We start from the raw sequence: 19,006 nt of genomic DNA, 5'->3' as shown, positions 1-19,006 counted from the left end.
GGAGATTGGGGAGGTGGGGGGGTTTTGGGCGAAGGGGGGAACCCAACCTCTTGCAACAGGTCGCCATTGAACTTTTGGGTCACATCTATTTAAGCTTCGCACATCAAAACGAAGCGAATCTGTATCTGGTCGGATCCTGTTTGTTTTGAAATCCGATCCTAATTGGATCAGTTTGTCCCAATGAACCTTTTGAGTACAGTAACCGCTCGTTAAGTGGCGGCAGAATAAACCGCGGCTTTGTATAAGCTGCAGCTCCAGCCCAGATAGACTGCGAGCTCCCGTCACAAAGCAAGCGTCCCTCTCTCTGAACGCTCCACTCCTGTCGACCGGACTCTGGAACGCTCTTCCTCTATCCCTCCGCCTTAACCCCCTCATTCCCTGTCTTCAGGTCAGGTCGCGCCCATCCCTCGCGCCCCCCACCCCCCCCACCCATACACCCCCACTCCCACCATCACGGGCCGCACTTTCAGCCGCCCCCTCCCCCAAGCTTTGGAACTCTTTCCCCCAATCCCTTCGCCTTGCCGTCTCTTTACCCTCTTTCAGATCGGGACTGAAGTCTTTCCTCTTCGGCCGTGCTTACGGTCACCTCCTCCCTCTGCGGAGGAACTATTTCCTGCCCATTCCCATTGGCCAGCGCGTGGAAAGCTCCTCTGCAGATAACCTCAGCCTCAAAAAGCCCAGGGTACGTTTCAGCAATGCTTCCCGAGCACTTAGGATCGAACGTGACTCAAGCTAAACCAAATTACTGTCTGAAGTTCTGTTGAGGGAAGCCATTAGGGCAGGTTTAATAAGTCAGCCCCTTCGCCAATGCTGTAATTCAACGAGAGCTTACAAGCCCTGCTTTGTGACGAGAGCCAAATGCTATTAGAGGTGGCTGCAGCATTGTACATACTGTGGTGAAATAGACAGTATCCCCTTTGTTTGACTTCATAAGCCATATTTAATAACTATCAGAAAATCAGTCATCCTTTCATGTTGTGCACTGCATGGCCCCACTGTCAACAAACTCCATGTAGCTTCAACCACAAAGATAAACAAAATTACAGTGGCCTCTCTCCCCTCACCCCCCCTCCCCCAACTCAGCCCCCGACGTCAGGCGCAGTATCAAATGCAATATCAAAGGATTGTTATTATGATTATTATTATTATTTGATAATGCGCCTTATGACTGGATGTCTCAAAGCGCTTCACGGGATTTACCATGTTGTGTTGTGACTGTGTATCTGTATCCAATGTGGGTGGATTGTTGGCAAGGACACTGGGAGTTTGGGAAGCACTGTATTGTCTGAGGTGCATCCTTGCCAGATGAGGATGCCAGGGTTATTATTATTATTATTATTAATGTGGGTTGTCTCATAATTGGATTGAGACGCTGTCCTGTGTGGAGGGCGCAATATGAATTCAAGTTGTCATTGTTGTTGTTGGATGCTATGTTTCAAACGCCCACAAAATGTAGTCATTTCACTTTACAGTGTATTCTGTGAAGCATTTTGAGACGTCTCGAAGACATGATGAGGCGTTGTATCAAATGCAAAGATTATTATTATTAATGCGAGTTCCTGACTACTGCTGCTAACTCGTTGTTGCTTTTGTTCCCTTTTGCAGATGCACCCACTGGGATTATGCAACAATAATGATGAGGAGGACTTGTACGAGTACGGATGGGTGGGAGTTGTTAAGCTTGAGCAACCAGAGTTGGATCCCAAGCCGTGTCTCACTGTATTAGGCAAGGTAAGGCAGAACCTTTTTGTGTCTTAGCCTGTAAGACTTTTTTTGCCTGAAAATGGTTTCTTTTTTGGTCAGCCGGGTGTCTTCGACACATGCGGAAACCCATCACGGTGCTTGAGAGTATCTAAACCAAGCTGAGAATTCACAGGAACATAAGAACAGGAGCAGGCCATTCAGCCCTTTGAGCCTGTTCCGCCATTTATTTAGATCATGGCTGATCCGTATCTCAATTAACCCTTTCAATTCCCGCTGTCTCCCCATATCCCTTACTTCCCTGACCTACCAAAAATCCATCAACCTCACTCTTGAAGGTGTGGACGGATGCAGCATCCACGGCCTTTGTGGGGAGAGAATTCCCGATTTCTACCACCCTTTGAGTGAAAAAATGCTTCCTGATTTCACTCTTAAATGGACTGGTTCTAATTTTAAGACTATGCCCCCTTGTTTTGGATTCTCCCACCAGAGGAAACAGCTTTTCTGCATCCCACCTACACATGGAAATTCCAGAGATAGATTGTTGGAACGAAATGCGCACTCTCTCTCTCTCTCTCTCTCTCTCTGGAGGGATGCATCCTGCTTACCTAATTCTGGAAAGTATTAGGCGCAGTTTGGCAAGTCTGAAACAAAATGTAAGATCACACAGAGCAGTGGAAAATTCTCAAATCGAGTCTTAATTTTGTAAAGCCAATTTTCCGTGGTTCTCAGAACAATAATAATAATAATCCTTGCATTTGATACAGCACCTTATCGCGTCTTCGAGACGTCTCAAAGCGCTGTATAATGTACTACTTTGAGGGCGAAACGATATTCGATGGAAGGGTGTGAGACATTGAACCAAGGTCCCGTCTGCCTGTTCAGGTGACGTTTAAGATCCTGCGGGACTAACTCGAAATAAGGATAAAGATTCTCTTTCCCGGTGTCCTGGCCGACTATTTCTCCTCCCCCACCCACCCCCCCCAAACTAAATTGCTCGTTCATTTCATGGCTGTTTGTGGGACGTTGCTGTGAGCAATTGGACTACCGTGTCTGTCAACAAATACGCACTGCACTGTCTGTCACTGCACTTTACACTGCACTAAACCCTGTGAACTGCTTTGAGACGCCCTCCCGACTTAAAGGCGCTGTAGCAAATGCAAGGCTTAATATAATTATTTAGTTTCGCCCACAAAATAGTACATTTTACAGTATATTCTGTGAAGCGCTTTGAGATGTCTCAACGACGTAATGGGGCGTTATATCAAATGCGAGGATTATTATTATTACAAGAATTGGGCCACATTTCTGCCTGATCCTATAACTTTGAGACAAGCTAAGACTGGGTGGAATTTTCACAGTCCCGGATACCTACATCAGACGGTGAACACTTACTAAGTTTGAGAATTAAATGCGCTGCTGGCTTCATTAAGTCTTTCAAGCAATGCATCCGCGGTTTAATGGACGGAGTGCGGCTTTGAGGAATATCAGGCCAGTTGAATATTCGCTTCTTAAAACCTGCTGGCCACTTTACCAACAGGACAAAAATCAATTTTGACATGGCTGTCAAAAAACATTAAAGTCTCCATTTAAAGGTGCTCTGCCCAGCCTACACGAAGCGCAAATGTAGAGCTCATTTAACGGCATTTGTTTCTTTAACCAAGGCGATAATAAAACCGCCAAATGCAGAGCTTGCGGGAGGAATTTGCGTGCAGGACACGCGTTGGGAGGGGAAAATGGGCTTAAATTAAAAGCGTGGTGATTGCCTTGTTGCCCAGAGCACGATAAAATTCGGATCCAATTTAAAGTGCAGACCCTAATTCAAATGTACTCCATAAACTGACAAGCAAATCATATCCACACGTGTATTCACACACATATATGCACGCACACAACTTCTTGCATTTATATGTTGCCCCTCACGCAGGGTAGTGTCCCAGAGTGTTTGAACACATATACATACACATATAATCACACAGACACACATATGTTTGGCACGCATATGTTCACATCCAAGGTTATACACAAACAAACACGCACACATACAAGTACACCCGTGTATACGCACATACACATCCTTATACACACACTCAGGCGCGCACACACATATAATAATCCCTGTATTTGATATGACAAAGGGCTTCATGGGATCATGTGTAGTGACTGTGTGTTTTGCGGGTGAACTTGACAGGAGACATCTGGTTTTATGCTGAACCTTGAATCAAATGCAAGTTATTTTAAAGCATCAACAAAAGAGATGGGCAGGAAGAGCAGCCGAGAAGGAGCGAGCAAATCTCTTTAGATGTATCTTTAAAAGAAAATGACAATGTAATCTCCTGTTAATCTCAGGGCCTCATTTGAGCTGACTGTAAAATACTATTCTCGTGAACAAACCTGTTTGTTGTGAAACCCAGGAGCCAGAGGCTGCTGTTGTGGAGTCTAGGACTCCATCGCCCCTCTCTCCAGCCCCCCTCCCCCTCACCCCCGGCCCCCCGCATCACTAATATCTTTCATCATATTGTAATCTGAATGGAATTGCCATTTCGTTAATCCATGTTGTGTATTGAAGTACATTCCAGTGTACAGTCCCCTCGTCTCCTTCAAGGCCAGCCTCAAGACCTTTTTTCCTTTGATCATGCTATCGGTCATCATTCTCCCACCCACCCCTCCCTTGGTTCTCACCCCCAATTCAGGTACCGACCCAACACAGCCCAGTGCCTTGTGACGTCCTCCCGATGTGAAAGACCCTGTATCAATAAATCTGTTGCTGTAGTACAGTCAGAATACCACACTGAACCGTTTATACAGTCGGTGAAAGATCGCACCAACTAGTGAGAAGATTGGCATTCAGGGCTGTTTTTTTAGTGCCTGTCTGTTTGTGTGCACCTGCCTGTCGGCGTGCGAGCAGGAGGCCATTCAGCCCCTCGAGTCTGTTCCGCCATTCTATTAGATCATGGCGGATCTGTACCTCAACTCCAATTACCCTCCTTTGCTCTGTATCCCTTGATACCCTGACCTGACTAAACTCTATCCAGCTCAGTCTTGAGAATCTCAATCGATCCAGCATCCAGTTGATCTTGGGCAGAAAGTGGTTCATTTCCACCCCCCGCCTCCACTTACAGACCGCGACTGGATACCTTACATTACAATAACCTAACATAGTTTCGACTCACCACTCAGTGGTGTTTTATGATGAGGATTTGTTTGCGTTTTTTGCACCTTCTGTCATCAGGAGCGATAATGGAGAGGTGATAAGAAGTTGCTGGTTGCACTAGTGGGAGCCAGAGACCTGGACAGTCGTGTAAATTTGCACGTTTGAGGGATCTGCCTTCGTTCTGACCTCTTAAAGGGAAGGTCAGCCCAGAGGATTCTGAATCCGCAGTCACTTTTAATTGACCTCCGCACAGGTGCTTGTGTGTGGTTTTGGCACGCCCGAGTGAATCAGGGCACCCTACCGGAAATGGCAGTACTCCACCACAGTAAGGTCAGGTTGCCACTGAGCTTTGGTTAGAGAGAGAGAGAAAGAGAAAGAGAGAGACATGCGTTCAGTCTTGTTTCCTAAAGTGCTCCGCTTGCATTAGGCAACATGGTTAAGATATAGATGATTAAGACACATTATTCACGGTTAAGTTACATCGGATGGCAGCCTGGCTCAATTGTTAGCACCCTTGTCTCGGAGTAAGCAGCTTGCGCACAGTGATATCCTACCAACACCCATGGAGCGAGTGATCAATTTTATCTGGGGTGGGAAGGGGGGGATTGCTGGCCAAGACACCGGGTGAAACTCCCTTCTCTTTTCGAATAGTGCAGTAGGATTGTGAACATCCACCAGGATAGGCGCAGGTGGGACCTCAGGCTCACATTCCATCCAAAGGGCCCCCGAAAATGCAGAGCTTTATCCAACTGAAGGGTCAGCCTAAACCGGGGTATTCAGGAAGAGCCCAAGGGCCTCAACCGCCACCCCCCACCCACCCCACTCTCCATTTCATCTGACCAACCCACTCCCTCCATAACCCAGAAATGTTATGTTTCTGGAAGGGAAACACCAAAATATTGCTTGTGCAGCCCGCAGACGTTTCTCAAATAGGGCATCCGGCCCTCAGCAGCTAAAAGGTTGGACCTCTCTGGCCTAGACTCTATGGGTTCCAAGTGTTGATGAGGTGCTTGAACTCACAGCCCTCTGCCTCGGAGGCGAGAGTGCCAGCGACTGAGCCACCAACCGACGTGAGTGTGGTTCCGTCTGCAAAAGCCTTTGAACGGTCGAGGTGAGCGAGTGGTCAATCTCAAAATGACTGCTTTGTCTCTGTCTCCGGAAACCTTGGTCGGGGCCTGTGCGATGGGCGCTGGCTGGCACCCTTCCTAAACCCAAACCGAGTAGATATTCCTCGTGCAGTGAGCTGAGCTGAGCTGAGCTGGTGAGCACCGGGAGACAGTGTAAACACAACACTCTGTTTGGATAATCCCCAAACTTTCATGCGCGATGAACAGAAACTGGCGCGGCTCCTAATGAACATCGTGTTTGCGTTGCAACACAAGTCAAACCATGGTTTGTCGTTGTGACTGGTTATCAAAAATACAACACTGCGTTCATATTACTGCTGTTGATGGTGAGAAACCTTATTCTGCCCCAACGTTGCCAGTCTTGTGACTTCCTGAACACAACAACAACAACAAATTACATTTACACGGCGCCTTTCACGTCAGGAGGATGTCCCAAGGCGCTGGACAGTCAGGGATCTGCACCCGAGCTGGTGGTTGGGATCAGGAGGGGTGGAGGGCAGGGAGGCTTGGGGTAGGAGGGTGACCGAAGGCACGGACACCTACCACTTGTCCGCTCCTTCCACTCAGTGGGCACTGGCCTGCTCCACATTCCCCGCCTTGTCCACAGCGCCCTCGGAGGTCAAGCCTTTAGCCTTTCTGACCCCACCCTTTGGAACTTCATCCCAGAGCCCCTCTGCCTTCCCTCAACTCCCCTCCCCTGCCTGCCTCCTTCAAGGCCCATCTCAAGACCTTCTTCTTTGACCGAGCCTATGATCATCTTCCTACCCCCCCACAAACCCTCCCCATGTCCTCCACCAATCTCTGATCCCAACATGCAGCTCAGGTACAAACCCTTGACTGTCCAGCGCCTCAGGACGTGAAAGAGGCTGTACTAATGCAGTATGATGTTGTTCTTATTGTTGTTGTTGAGGTCAGTTGTGGATGGGAGTTCAGTGATGCTCTTAGATACCATTATCCAGTGGAGTCTGGTAGCTTAGTGGTTAGAGCACTCGCCTCACGAGCGAGAGGATCTGGGTTCAATTTCCGGGCGGAGTGAAACCTTAGACTGTTTGTGGGATCCTGCTGTGCGCAATTGGCTACTGGGTTTAACCCACAAAAGACACCATCAATTCATTTTACAGTATATCCTGTGAAGCGCTTTGAGACGTCTTGAAGATAGGGCGCTATATCAATTAGGATTATTAGTATTATTATTCCAGCACAGACACGATGGGCCAAATGGCCTCCTTCTGTGCTGTATAATTCTATGATTATATCATCCAGGGCACTGAGTTTTTCCCTGGCAACTCGCGGATTACACCCTTCTGTTAACATCAGCTCGAAGCAGATGTTGCCTTTGTAAATTGGCAGGTTTGAAGAACGAAGGGCTCAGAATGATGGGTGGGACAGGTGGGGGAGGTGGGGTGGGGGTGGGAGGGGAAGGCGGGCCGGGGGGGCGGGGGGAGTGCCCCAGATATTCTCTTACATCAATCTCTATTGTCACGGCCAGCTGTGTGGGTTTGGTTATTTAAAGCTCGCGAGGATTTATGCTCAAGTCAGTGAGGAAACCAACCAGAAAGAGGAGATTCTCATCAATCACTCGGTAATTGGTAGATCACGTCTCTCTCTCCCTCTCTCTCTCTCTCTCTGTGGACAAAACAGTTTGGGTTGGTTGGATCTGCCAAAGGTTTTTGTGTTCTGAAGCAGATTAACATATCTAATGCCCCCACAGTAGAAGGGAGGGAGGGAGAGAGAGACAGAGAGATAGTGCACATCTGTACATTAGCTGGATCTGGGCTTGGCTTCAATCTGCCCTGTAGACCTCTCTGAATGTAGACTGCCAAGCATATGTCTACGATCGAATGAGCCCTTACCATTGGAAACCAAGGGAATGCCCCACTGTGTTGCTGCTTTGGAATTAATAATAATAATATTAGTAATCTTTGCATTTGATACAACGCCTTATCACGTCATTGAGATGTCTCAAAGGGCCTCACAGAATACGCTGTAAAGGGATTTGATTGTATATTTTCGGGGCGAAACACACCAGCCAATTGCGCACAGCAACGTCCCCACAATAGGTCGAATAGCCACGAAACGAAAGACAAGTTTTTAAGTGTTGCGGGTTTGGGGAGGGGTGGGGGGTGTGTGGGGGTGGTGGTGTGGGTAAGAGGAGGATTGTTGGCGAGGACATCGGAAGAAATTCCCTTGTCTTTTGGAAAGAAATCTGGCTGTTTGCTGAGTCTCTCTGTAATGACACGTAACATCTGAGCCGTGCTTCTAAGCAGCTGTCAAGAGAAGTTGGGAGGAAGGGGAGTGGTTGGGGGGGGGGGGTGGGGGCCCTAAGAGAGCGAGGTCTGTGCCCAGCCCACACCACAGAGAGCATCTTTAGCGCCATTACAATCACTTCCCCTTAACCCCCAGTCTGACAAGCCTTGAATTTAGTGATCCGATGAGCTTTTAAGCGAGACAGTGGAGGGGGGGGGGCGGGGGAGTGGGGTGGGGGAGTTGGGTGGGGGCGGGGGGCAGGGGACGATAATACCACTTTGTGCTCTGCAATTGGAAGCTTCAGAAGGTGGGGGAATGCAGAGCTTAGGAGGAGAGAGGGAGGAGGGAGGGTATCTTTTTTTGTCTGTGTGCACAAACCTCGGGGAATTATTGAGTGCAATCTCCTGTGTGTGTGTGTAGTGCGGTGGGGGGCCGGGGGGGGGAATGGGCAGTCATCCTGTTTTCACTGCCAGGTCCAGCTTTTCCCTCTCATTTCCCCCCTTTAACACGCCGACATCCCAAGCCTCTCAGGATGGAGACCCACTGAGCCGGTTGCCATGGCCACTGGGAAGCTTTCAATTGCCATGTGGTCTCCGAGTGAGTGAGAGAAGAAAAAAAAGTTCGGAGCTATTCAAAAGCCGAGCACAATGAACATTATGGTAGCTTTCTGCCCCCGTCGCCAAGAAGTTCGCTCGCTTTATATATATATATTATATAATGTGTATCCATACATATATTTATATATTGTGAGAAAACGACCGCTGAAATTATCATTCAAATTCAAATTTTTTTAAATATAAGATATATCTTTTTTATATGAGAAAGCACAGTTTTAATGATAATTTCAATGGCCGCTTTTGCAACATAATGTTTCTTTTAATTAAAAAAAAAGGAAAGTATTTTTGAGAGCGTTTGAGTGACGCAACTAACTCTCTTTTGATGAGGGATTCACCCCCATCACCCCTACCCCCCCCCTCTCTCTCTCTCTCTCTCTCTCGCTCTCTCTTTCTCTCCTTGCCCCGAGCGGATGAGCAGTTTAAAAACTCCACACAAAAGGGATATGCTACTATCCCCTCCCCACATTCTCACATGCACGCATTCACACAGGCTCTACATACACACGCGCGCACACATACACACACACTATGCCCCCCCACACACACACACACACACATACTCACACACACACCACACACTCACTGAAAGGAATAAATTCCTCTACCCGGCTGTTCTTTTACATACAGCGGTGTCGGGGAAGCTCACAGGCTTTGAGTAACAAAAAGGCATCGCTTGGGAGGATACAGTATATTATAAAACATCTGCATAGAAAAATAAACGGAGAGTGGGGAAGGGGAGAGAGGCGGTGAGGTGGGATGGGGGCGAATTAAAATAACACAAGAGAAATAATCCCTAAGGCTCCGAGGTGGGAATTCGGGTCAGTGGCTGAATGGAACGTCATGTATAGCCCGTGAAGCGCTTTGAGACGTCTCAACCGTGTGAGAAGGCACTTATATCAAATGCGAGGATTATTAGTAAATGCTGGGCTGGAAATGGGACAGTGGAGCGTGATATCAGAGGGACGGTACTGCTTTGATGTGGGGGGACCAGGGGAGGAGGAGAGAGGGAGGGGGGTAGTGGGGGGGGGGGAGCGATCAATCTTGAGTTGTCGGAGAAGCTTCATTCACTGAGGCCCCGGCTTTGTTCTCCGCTCGCCTCTCTTGCTGTGATGTCCTGCAGTGCCTGGGCCTGGCTTATTCAGCCCCCGCAGTTTGCTGGACGGAAGCTGCCCCAGGAACAGGGCTAGTGGGAGAAGGGTACTGATTTTGGAATGAGTCTCGCGCACCTGGACGAGCGGCTCCGAGCCTCTGAAGTGAACCGAACGGACGCTCCCCAAGGAGAGCACAGTCTTTTGTGGCCTCGTTGTATTCTGATGTGACGGACAATTGGACACATGTGGAAACAGTACATAAACCATCGAGCCTTTAATAGCTAGGATCTCAAGCTTTCTGCCAGTCTTCCCTGCCAGAGCAGTTGTCTTTGTGATTTCTTGCCAGTGTTTGGAGGAGGAATAACAGCGAGAGAGGCCTGGAGTTAGCTTTGCAGCAGGAAGGCTTTGTGTAAGCCACAAAACATCCTCTTTCTGTCTCCTCGGCATTTTTTTTAAGGAACATCTTAATAATACTGCTACCAGTAATATAAAATGCGAGGATTATCGCACGCTGCAGTCCACACCACACGCACGCACGCACCATACACAGACACACACGCATCTTACACACACAGACACCCACACCATAACAACAACAACTTGGATTTATATAGCGCCCTCCACACTGGATGGAGTCTCAGAGCGTTTCACAGTAACGAATCACGGGGCCGAGCCGGGGGGAGGGGGAGGAAGGTGACCAAAGGCGCGGTTGAAAAGAAAGGTCTTCAGTAGGGACCTGAAAGTAGGAAGAGAGGGGGCGAGGCAAAGGGAGTAAGGAAGGGAATTCCAGAGCCTCAGGGCATAGTGGCTGAAGGCACGGCCGTCGAGAGTGGAGCGGACGAGTTGGGGGACGAGGAGGAGGCCAGACCCAAAGGAACAAAGGCAACGGGCACTGTTGTGAGAAGAGAGGAGGTCAGAGAGGTGGGGGAGCAGAGGAGTGCAGGGATTTGAATACAAGAGTGAGGATCTTGAAATCGATCCTCTCTGGGATAGGCAGCCAATGCAGTCTGGCGAGGACTGGGGTGATCGGGCAGCAGAGTTTGGTGCCGGTGAGATTGCGGGCAGCAGAGTTCTGGATGATTTGGATTTGATGGATGGTGGTGGATGGGAGACCGGCGAGGAGGGCATTAGAGTAGTCCAGCCGAGAGGTGACAGAGGCATAGACCGGGGTTTCAGCGGCTTTCGGAGAGAGGTATTTGCGGAGACGGGCGATGCATCAGAGGTGGAAGAAAGCGTATACAGACACATATGCATCTCTCACGCACACCATACACAGACGCATATGCATCACACACACACACACGCACCATACACAGACACGTAGGCATCTCACACACACACACCATACACAGACGCTTATGCATCTCTCACACACATGCCATATACAGATACACACGCATCTCACACACACGAAAAAAGTGAATACGTCAACCGGTCAGGAGAGAGATACAAGCAGCTTTTAAAGAAGGGGGGAGTGGAGTGGAGTGGAGTGGAGGAGTGGGGGAATGGGTGGGGGGGTTGGGAACAATCAACTTATGATTTTTTATGAACATAAAAAAACTACTCTTATGACCGTTCTGCATTCAGCCTAAAATGGACTTCAAACGCATTCTTTCTGAGGTGTGGCAGACTGTAATAACATGGAGAAATGTATTCCGTGATCCAGCAGTCATCATACCGCAGGCTGAAAATTATTGCTGTACATTAATTAACCTCAGCATGTCAGCGTTACCAAACTGAAATCAATCTTTTTTTTACATATATATCATCCAGTTTTGGTCAACGCACTTCCGTTCCTCTCTCTCTCTCTCTCTCCGTTGGTCAAACGCCAGGATGTTATGCAACCTTTGCATTTGATGTAGCGCCGTTCACGTTGGGCGGATGTGTCAAAGCACTTCACGGGATTTATCGTAAAGCGTAGTGACTGTATTTTTGGAGGCGAAGGAGGCAGTCGATTTACACATAGCCATGCCTCACAAACAGCAGTGACGAATTTTACGTGGGGGGGATTGGTTGACCAGGACCTCAGGAGAGAAGCTCCCTTCTCTGTTTCGAGTAGCCACGGGATCTTTGACATCCACCTGGACAGGCAAACGGGACCTCGGTTTAAAGTTTCCGGGACCTCCGACGATGCAACGCGTACCTCCTCCCCCCCCTCCCCAGCCCCCACCCCTGTCCCCGTTCTCCCCCCACCCACGCACTCCCAGCGCTGCGATAAAGTATCTCAGAACTCCAGCCACAACAGAGCAGGGTCCCAGGTGTCAAAGGTGTCAGCCTCAGTGAAGCTCACATTCGACACAAGTCGCTGGCAATGTCCACCTCGCTGTGCTCCACCGAACAATAACCCGCTGTGTCAGCTACAGCAATCCAGGGCCAGGCCTCAGCCCTTATCATAAATACATAAATAGCGGAATGCCAAAAATGTAGGATAGGAAAGAGCTGGGAAGTGCCAGTATCCGCCACTCTCTGCTCCTGTCCACACAGACTGCCCGAGTCTGAAGCCTTGTGGTGCGTCACTCTGTTCGTCTTCTTTGAGCTTTAATATTAAGAGCCGTTTGCAACAACAACAACAACAACAGCAGCAGCAACAAATTGCATTTACGCAGCCCCTTTCACGTCGGGAGGACGTCCCAAGGCGCTGGACGGTCAGGGATCCTCGCCCGAGCTGGTGGTTGGGATCAGGAGGGGTGGAGGGCGGGGTGGGGTGGGGTGGTTGGGGTAGGAAGGTGAAGTCGCGGTCGAAGAGGAGGGTCTTGAGAAGGGTCTTGAAGGTGGCAAGGGAGGGCGTGAGGCGGAGGGACTGTGGGATGGAGTACCAGAGGGTGGGGGTAGAGAGGCTGAAGGCCCCCCCACCCCATGGTGGGGCGGGCAAGGCGGGGGACGTGAAGCAGGCCGGAGCCCGCTGAGCGGAGGGAGCGGACAGGTTGATAGGGGGTTAGGAAGTCACAGAGGTAAGGAGGAGCGAGACTGTACTGTATTTTCGATCGGTTTGAGACGTCCGCCTGACCTGATAAGGCACTATATCCAATGCGAGGATTATTATTATTATTAATATCCCACAGTTAAAATTCCCGAGTGGGTTATACAGTGTTTCATTACTCACTCTCCAGAGGACAGGTTTGCGTCTCGACCGTCTTTCTGTACTGAAGCCATCCCCTCACTTAGTGAAGCTAACATTTCTCCAGCTGACCCACACGCACACACACGCACTAAAGCTTTGCCTTGTGGCAGATCTGTTCTCCTCCTGAACTACATCAACCGCAGAGGTTATTCACGAACAGTTCAGCAGACATCAGTCAGTTTAATGCAGCAATCCTTCCTAATCTTTCCCAACCCTCCGTTATACGCCGAGACTTACGTCTCCAAAGTCACATGAGGAGGCGAAGAAATCCCAAAAGTGTCAACTTCGCGGCCAGGAGAAAAGGAGCCAATTTAAGTTGGGATTTTGCCTCCCGTTCCCCCACCACCTCCCCCCAGAAATCTCCCTTTCGTGAACAGACCCCGAAAAGTATAATTTATAAAAGTATAATGATTTAAAATCTTTACGGCAGATAGTAACAATCCTTGTATTTGATACAGCGCCTTATCGCGTCTCCGCGACATCTCAAAGCGCTTCCCAGAAAATACTGTCAAGCGTAGGGACTGTGTATTTCTTTAGGCGAGACGTCACAAGTGTGTCCCTGGCAGGAGCCTTTAATCGTCAGCGGCAAAGGAAGTGGGATGCTGTGCTATAATTGACATCCTCGCTCGGCTCACTCACTGCTTCCCAGCAGACGGGTTAAATTACACGCTTATTTTGTTGTCTTGGGGGCTGATTGAGGTTTGTTTTCCTGAATCCGAGACTTTGCTTCTCTGTTCTACGTGAGGAGCGAGGCGCTGGGGCACGTGGAACCCTCTATTTCCATCAATAAAACAGTGGCATCTCCCACCCGCCCTTAAATTATTCAAGGAAGGGTTTATTTCAGGAAGCCAGGTATACATAAGGAATAAGCTTGAACTTTTTACAATGCAGTGAGGGAGGAAGAGAGAGAGAGAGAGAGAGAAAATGTAGGATGTTGACACTGGGGACTTAAAGGAAATATTAATCCTCGCATTTGACACACCCTCGGGAGGACGTCTCTAAGCGCTTCACAGGATTTACTGTGAGGTGTAGTGACTGTGCGTCTTGCAGGCGACGCGACGTGCTTTGTTCAGTGCGATTTGCGCAGTTTTCGAAGCTCAACATTGGCTCGGAGTAAAAAAGATGATGGGGAGGTAGGTTCTGATGAAGAAGGTCCTTCAGCCTGTCGGATCTCATCCCTCCTGAATCCTGTTGGGGGTGGTGGGGGGAGGGGGGGGTGGGGTACGCATGTGCGTTTATGTTGGGTGTTTGTATGTATTGGGTGTGTGCGAAGGGATGTGTCAAGTCCTAGATGAGAGCTAACTTTCTTCACCGTCCAAGGATGCACACTCCACCTCGCTAAGCCAGTCCGGAACCTTGGCGTCTTGTTTGACCCTCAACTATCCTTTCTACTCCACATCTGCTCCATAACTCGCTCTGCCTTCCCTCACCTCCGCAACATCGCCCGGCTCCGCCACTGTCTCACACCGCAGGACGCCGAGACCCTCATACATACTTTCATTACATCGAGGCTTGACTATGCAAACTCACTGCTTGTCGGCCTCCCCAACTCCTCCCTCCACAGGCTGCAGATCATCCAGAATCCAGCCCGTGTCCTCTCCTGCACTAGGCTCCGCGACCCTGTCACCCCCATCCTCACCCGACTCCTATTGGCTTCCCATCACACAGAGGATGCAGTTCAAGATCCTGGTCCTCACCTTCAAACCCCTCCACGGTCTTGCTCCCCCCGACCTCTGCGACCTCCTAACCCCCTACCATCCTGCCCGCTCCCTCCGCTCAGCGGGCTCTGGCCTGCTTCACATCCCCCGCCTAGCCCGCTTATTTTGGGTGTCTGTTTGTCTGTCTGTCTATATGTTGCGTGTGTGTGTTTGTTTGTGTGGGATGTGTGTGTGCGTGTGTGTGTGCGGAGATGGTGGGGGTGGGGGTGATATGTTGGGAAGAGTTGCTGTGCTGGTTGAGATGCAGGTGTCAGCGTTGGGGAATGTTACATGTTACCACTGGTGAGGCTGTGACTTCTGTTGGAATCTTTACAGAACGGGAGCCTGTTTTATCCTGCCGTCACTTTGAACTCAGTGCACAAACCAGTCTGTCCGGGCAGTGGGAACCAGCGCGGAAAGCGTGTGAGCGTGTGAGAGAGTGGGAATGTGCGTGTGCGCATGCGTGCGTGAGCGAGGGTGTGTGTACGTGGGTTTGGGCATGTATGATTGAGGGTGTGTGAGTGAGAGTGTGTGTGCATGTGTGTTGTGTGCATTTGTGTGTGTGAGCGTGTGTATGTGTGCGAGAGTGTGTGTGTGTGTGTGCGCGCGCGCACGCGCGTGAGAGCGTTGTGTGCGTATAGGTGCATGGGAGTGTGTGAGAGTGAAATGGGAGTCTGTGTGTGTGTGTAGTGAGTGAGGGAGAGGGAGAAAGAGAGAGAGAGAGAGAGAGAGTGAGCATATGTGCTGGTCCATGAGAATATGTATGTGTGTGTGTGTGTAAGTGCACGTATGAGAGAGCGTGTGTGCAATACAGGTTCTCGCTGTTTCAGAGCTGAACCAGAGAAAACCTGTTTAGTCAATCCAAGCTCACAGCAGTGTGCGTCCTGGCTCAGTGCGGTGAATGCAGTGGGTGTGGTTGTGCTAATGGTTTTACATCCAGACAGACACCTTCTGCCTTCAAAGAAGCCGGTCAAAGTCACCTTAAAGGGTGGGGGAGAGCGAGCGAGCAAGCGAGCGAGGAAAATATATATATGTCTGAGCATCTCTAGACAAACGCAGGGGCGATGACAACGCTAAGTAGCAAATTCGCCCAGAAAATCCTGGCGTCCTTAGCTGAAACCGCACTGCGCCTCCTTTAAGAGGAAACGGCCGTAAAATAAAATAGCGATTGAATACTGGACCTGCGGAGACTGTATTAAAAAAAGACACAGAGTCAAAGGGTTAACCTTGCTCTGAGGCCAATGTTGATTCAAAGTCTCGGTCAGTAAATAAAACCTTGTCCCAGGCTCCCAATACTGAGCAAAGTGGGACTGACAGATAAGAACTGGTTTAGGTAAAGAAAAGTATGTATTTATCTTTTAATACACAGATGGCAACGGAGGACATAAAATTACAGTATAATGGCAGATAGGAACATTCTGAAGGGATAATTGCTTTAATTATACCAATACTGGCTTTCCTCCCCTGTTCTCTCCCTTCCTCCCTCTCGCTCTCTCTCTGGTTCCTTCCCACCCCCCCCCTCTCTCCCTTCCTCTCACTCCCTTCCTCCCTCCCTCCGTTCCACCTCCATCTCCCCCCACCCTAGCCGGCCCGCTCTACAGGTGTGTTTGATGCTCGCTGGGCTGGCTCTCTGTGCATTACACGTTCCTGTCCGAAAGGGGTTAAGAAACCTCACAATGAGATAACTCACCCCTCACTCACTCACTCACTCACTCACTCACTCACTCACTCACTCACTCCCTCCCTCCCTCACTCACTCACTCACTCACTCACCCACTCACTCACTCACTCACTCACTCACCCCTACTCTTGTCACTCACTCATACTGTCACTCATTTACTCTGTCACTCACTCTGTCACTCACTCACTCACTCACCCCCACTCTGTCACTCACTCACTCACTCCCTCCCTCCACTCTGCTCTGCTCTCTCACTCCACTCCATACAAGGGACAGGAGACTAAGGACAAGCTGGGGGTGGGGATGGGGATGGAGGAAGGGAGCCCAGTGACTGCTTTCTGTGGCGTTGGCGGCTTCCAACGCTTTGATCTCCAGCCAAGGAAACCTAGAAGGTCAGGCCAGGCTGCTGCTAAACCACGGCATTGGAGCCCGACACCCGACAAAAAAATAAAACTGGATTCCGGGTTGATTTCTCCCGCAGATTGCGAAATCCAAAGTTCTCAAACTTCAGAGAAAGTTAACAATGGAGCCATCATTCAGCGAAGGGGGGGCGTTTGAGGTACAGGGATGACGAAGGGGGTGTGTGTGTGAGAGAGAGAGAGAAAGAGAGAGAGAGAGGATGCCTATTTCATCAAAGCAGATGTTGTTGCCTCTGCCTCCAGCCAGTTAACCCTTTCGTTCACCTCTGTCGACAGTTGGCTGGGCGAGATCCTAAGGGCGCATTTTTACTCATGTCTTAAAGACCTCACAGGTCTCGCTAGAAGTGTGCGTGCTTGTGAATGGTAATATTTAACGGGGGTCTTGTATTTTTTTTTGCACGCTCACGCACGCACGTGCAAACGCACACATCGACACGCGGTTTCAAGGTTGTATTTCGCTGTTGGATAACTGTTGCGGGTTTCCTAACAGGATTAAAAACATGATATTAAAAACTAAACCGGTGATTTGGGATTCCATCTGTGGATTAAATAGTCTGAGACATTATAAGTAATAATAATCTTTGCATTTCATACAGCGAATTTCATGTTATCATGATTTTTAGCTGGACTGGAGCTTTTATATCATGCGTAAACTGTGAATGGTCAACAGCTTACGTGTTTTACCATCACAAATGTTCAGATCGTTGATTATCCAATTGATTACCACCAAAACTGGAGGTTATTACTGGTATTACACTTGCTTTAAGAGCAAATATTTTATTTTAGCACAGCGGAACTTGATTAATAGGCTCACTTTATCTAAAAGTTTTAGACGTCTCAACGACCTGATAAGGCGCTGTGTCAACAATTATTATTAACAGTAGTATTATTCTTAACAGGAATTCCTTCAGAATTCCTTTGCCTGTTTACTAAACTCCCCAGAAATTTGTGCGCGCATGTGCGTAGTTTTCGTTAGCCGGAAAGATAAATATTTTAAGTTTTTTTTAAAAAAAAGAAAACGAGAGATCAGCGAAGGTGTTTTTTTTTATTTCAAAAAAAAAAGAAAGATTGCAACCCTCGCATTTGCATTTATAATCCTTGCGCTCGACATGGAGCCTTTTCACGTCTCCGAGACGTCTCAAAGCGCCTCGCAGGACCCGCTGTAAAGCGGATTCATCGACTGCGCATTTTGTGGTCGCGGTTGAGCACCAGGTGCAAGCTCAGAGGCGGGAGTTTGTGAGCGACTCTGAAATCCCTGTGAATTCCTTTGCTCGGAGCTGAGCGTGTGCAGGCTGGCTTGCCTCAGACCCCCGCTCAGCTCACGTTCCAGCAAGCAGCGCTCCCAGCAGCCTGCTCCGAGCCGCATAAACACTCTCTGCTCGGCTGCCTTTCATCTCGAAGATGGCAGGAGGTTGGCCCGAAGTATATTTAAGCGGTGCTTTGAAGTTTCGGGGATTTTGTTAACTTGCCAGGAGCGAGTGAGTGAGTGAGCGAGTGAGCGAGTGAGCGAGTGAGCGAGTGAGCGAGTGAGTAAGCGAGTGAGTGAGTGAGTGAGTGAGTGAGCGAGTGAGTGAGTGAGTGAGTGAGTGAGAGAGCGAGGGAGAGAGCGAGGGAGCTGGCAAGCCAGAGAAATGACAACAACAAACAGTAACAAAAACAACAATCCTCCCGCAATGCATGAATCACGAGGAATGTGCCTAATTCTCTCCGAAGAGAAGGGGACAGAAGTTCCCATCGACGTCAATTGCTTTCGTGACTCATTTGCAATACAGGGCAAGGCAGTTCAGCTCTGACACTGCCAGTATGTTTGGGTATTGTCATAATAATAATAATAATAAGTGCAAGATCAAGAGATTAGTTTGAAAGGAGCAATCTCTTTTTGGCCCATCTAAGCTCATCCCTCCAGATCACCCTCCTTTATTTTTAAATGACTCCAAAACACCCTTTCCTGATCCATTTGTTGATTACCCTCTAAATCTTTGCATTCTGTATAGCATCTCATCACTCTCATCGAAACACCTCAAAAACCAATCATAGGATTTTTTTTTACTGACTGTGTATTTTTTACGATCTGAAAGGGCGGTGGAAACAGATTCAATGATAACTCTCAAAAGAGAATTGGATATTTACTCGGAAAGAAAAAAGTTGCAGGGC

The 19,006-nt window shown here is 49.0% G+C and overlaps 1 protein-coding gene across 1 annotated transcript in view; it reads left to right on the top strand.

Moving 5' to 3' along the window:
• Positions 1 to 19,006, top strand: part of znrf3 (zinc and ring finger 3) — a 76,769-nt gene that overhangs the window by 41,005 nt on the left and 16,758 nt on the right. Inside the window, exon 2 of the mRNA XM_042337346.1 lies at positions 1,606 to 1,731. Coding sequence (XP_042193280.1) covers positions 1,606 to 1,731 — 126 coding nt within the window. The remainder of the gene's footprint in view (positions 1 to 1,605; positions 1,732 to 19,006) is intronic.

Source organism: Callorhinchus milii, unplaced genomic scaffold (assembly GCF_018977255.1).
Source record: "Callorhinchus milii isolate IMCB2004 unplaced genomic scaffold, IMCB_Cmil_1.0 Scaffold8, whole genome shotgun sequence".
In the NCBI taxonomy this organism is placed as follows: Eukaryota; Metazoa; Chordata; class Chondrichthyes; order Chimaeriformes; family Callorhinchidae; genus Callorhinchus; species Callorhinchus milii.
This window is presented reverse-complemented; position numbering and strand designations above follow the sequence as displayed.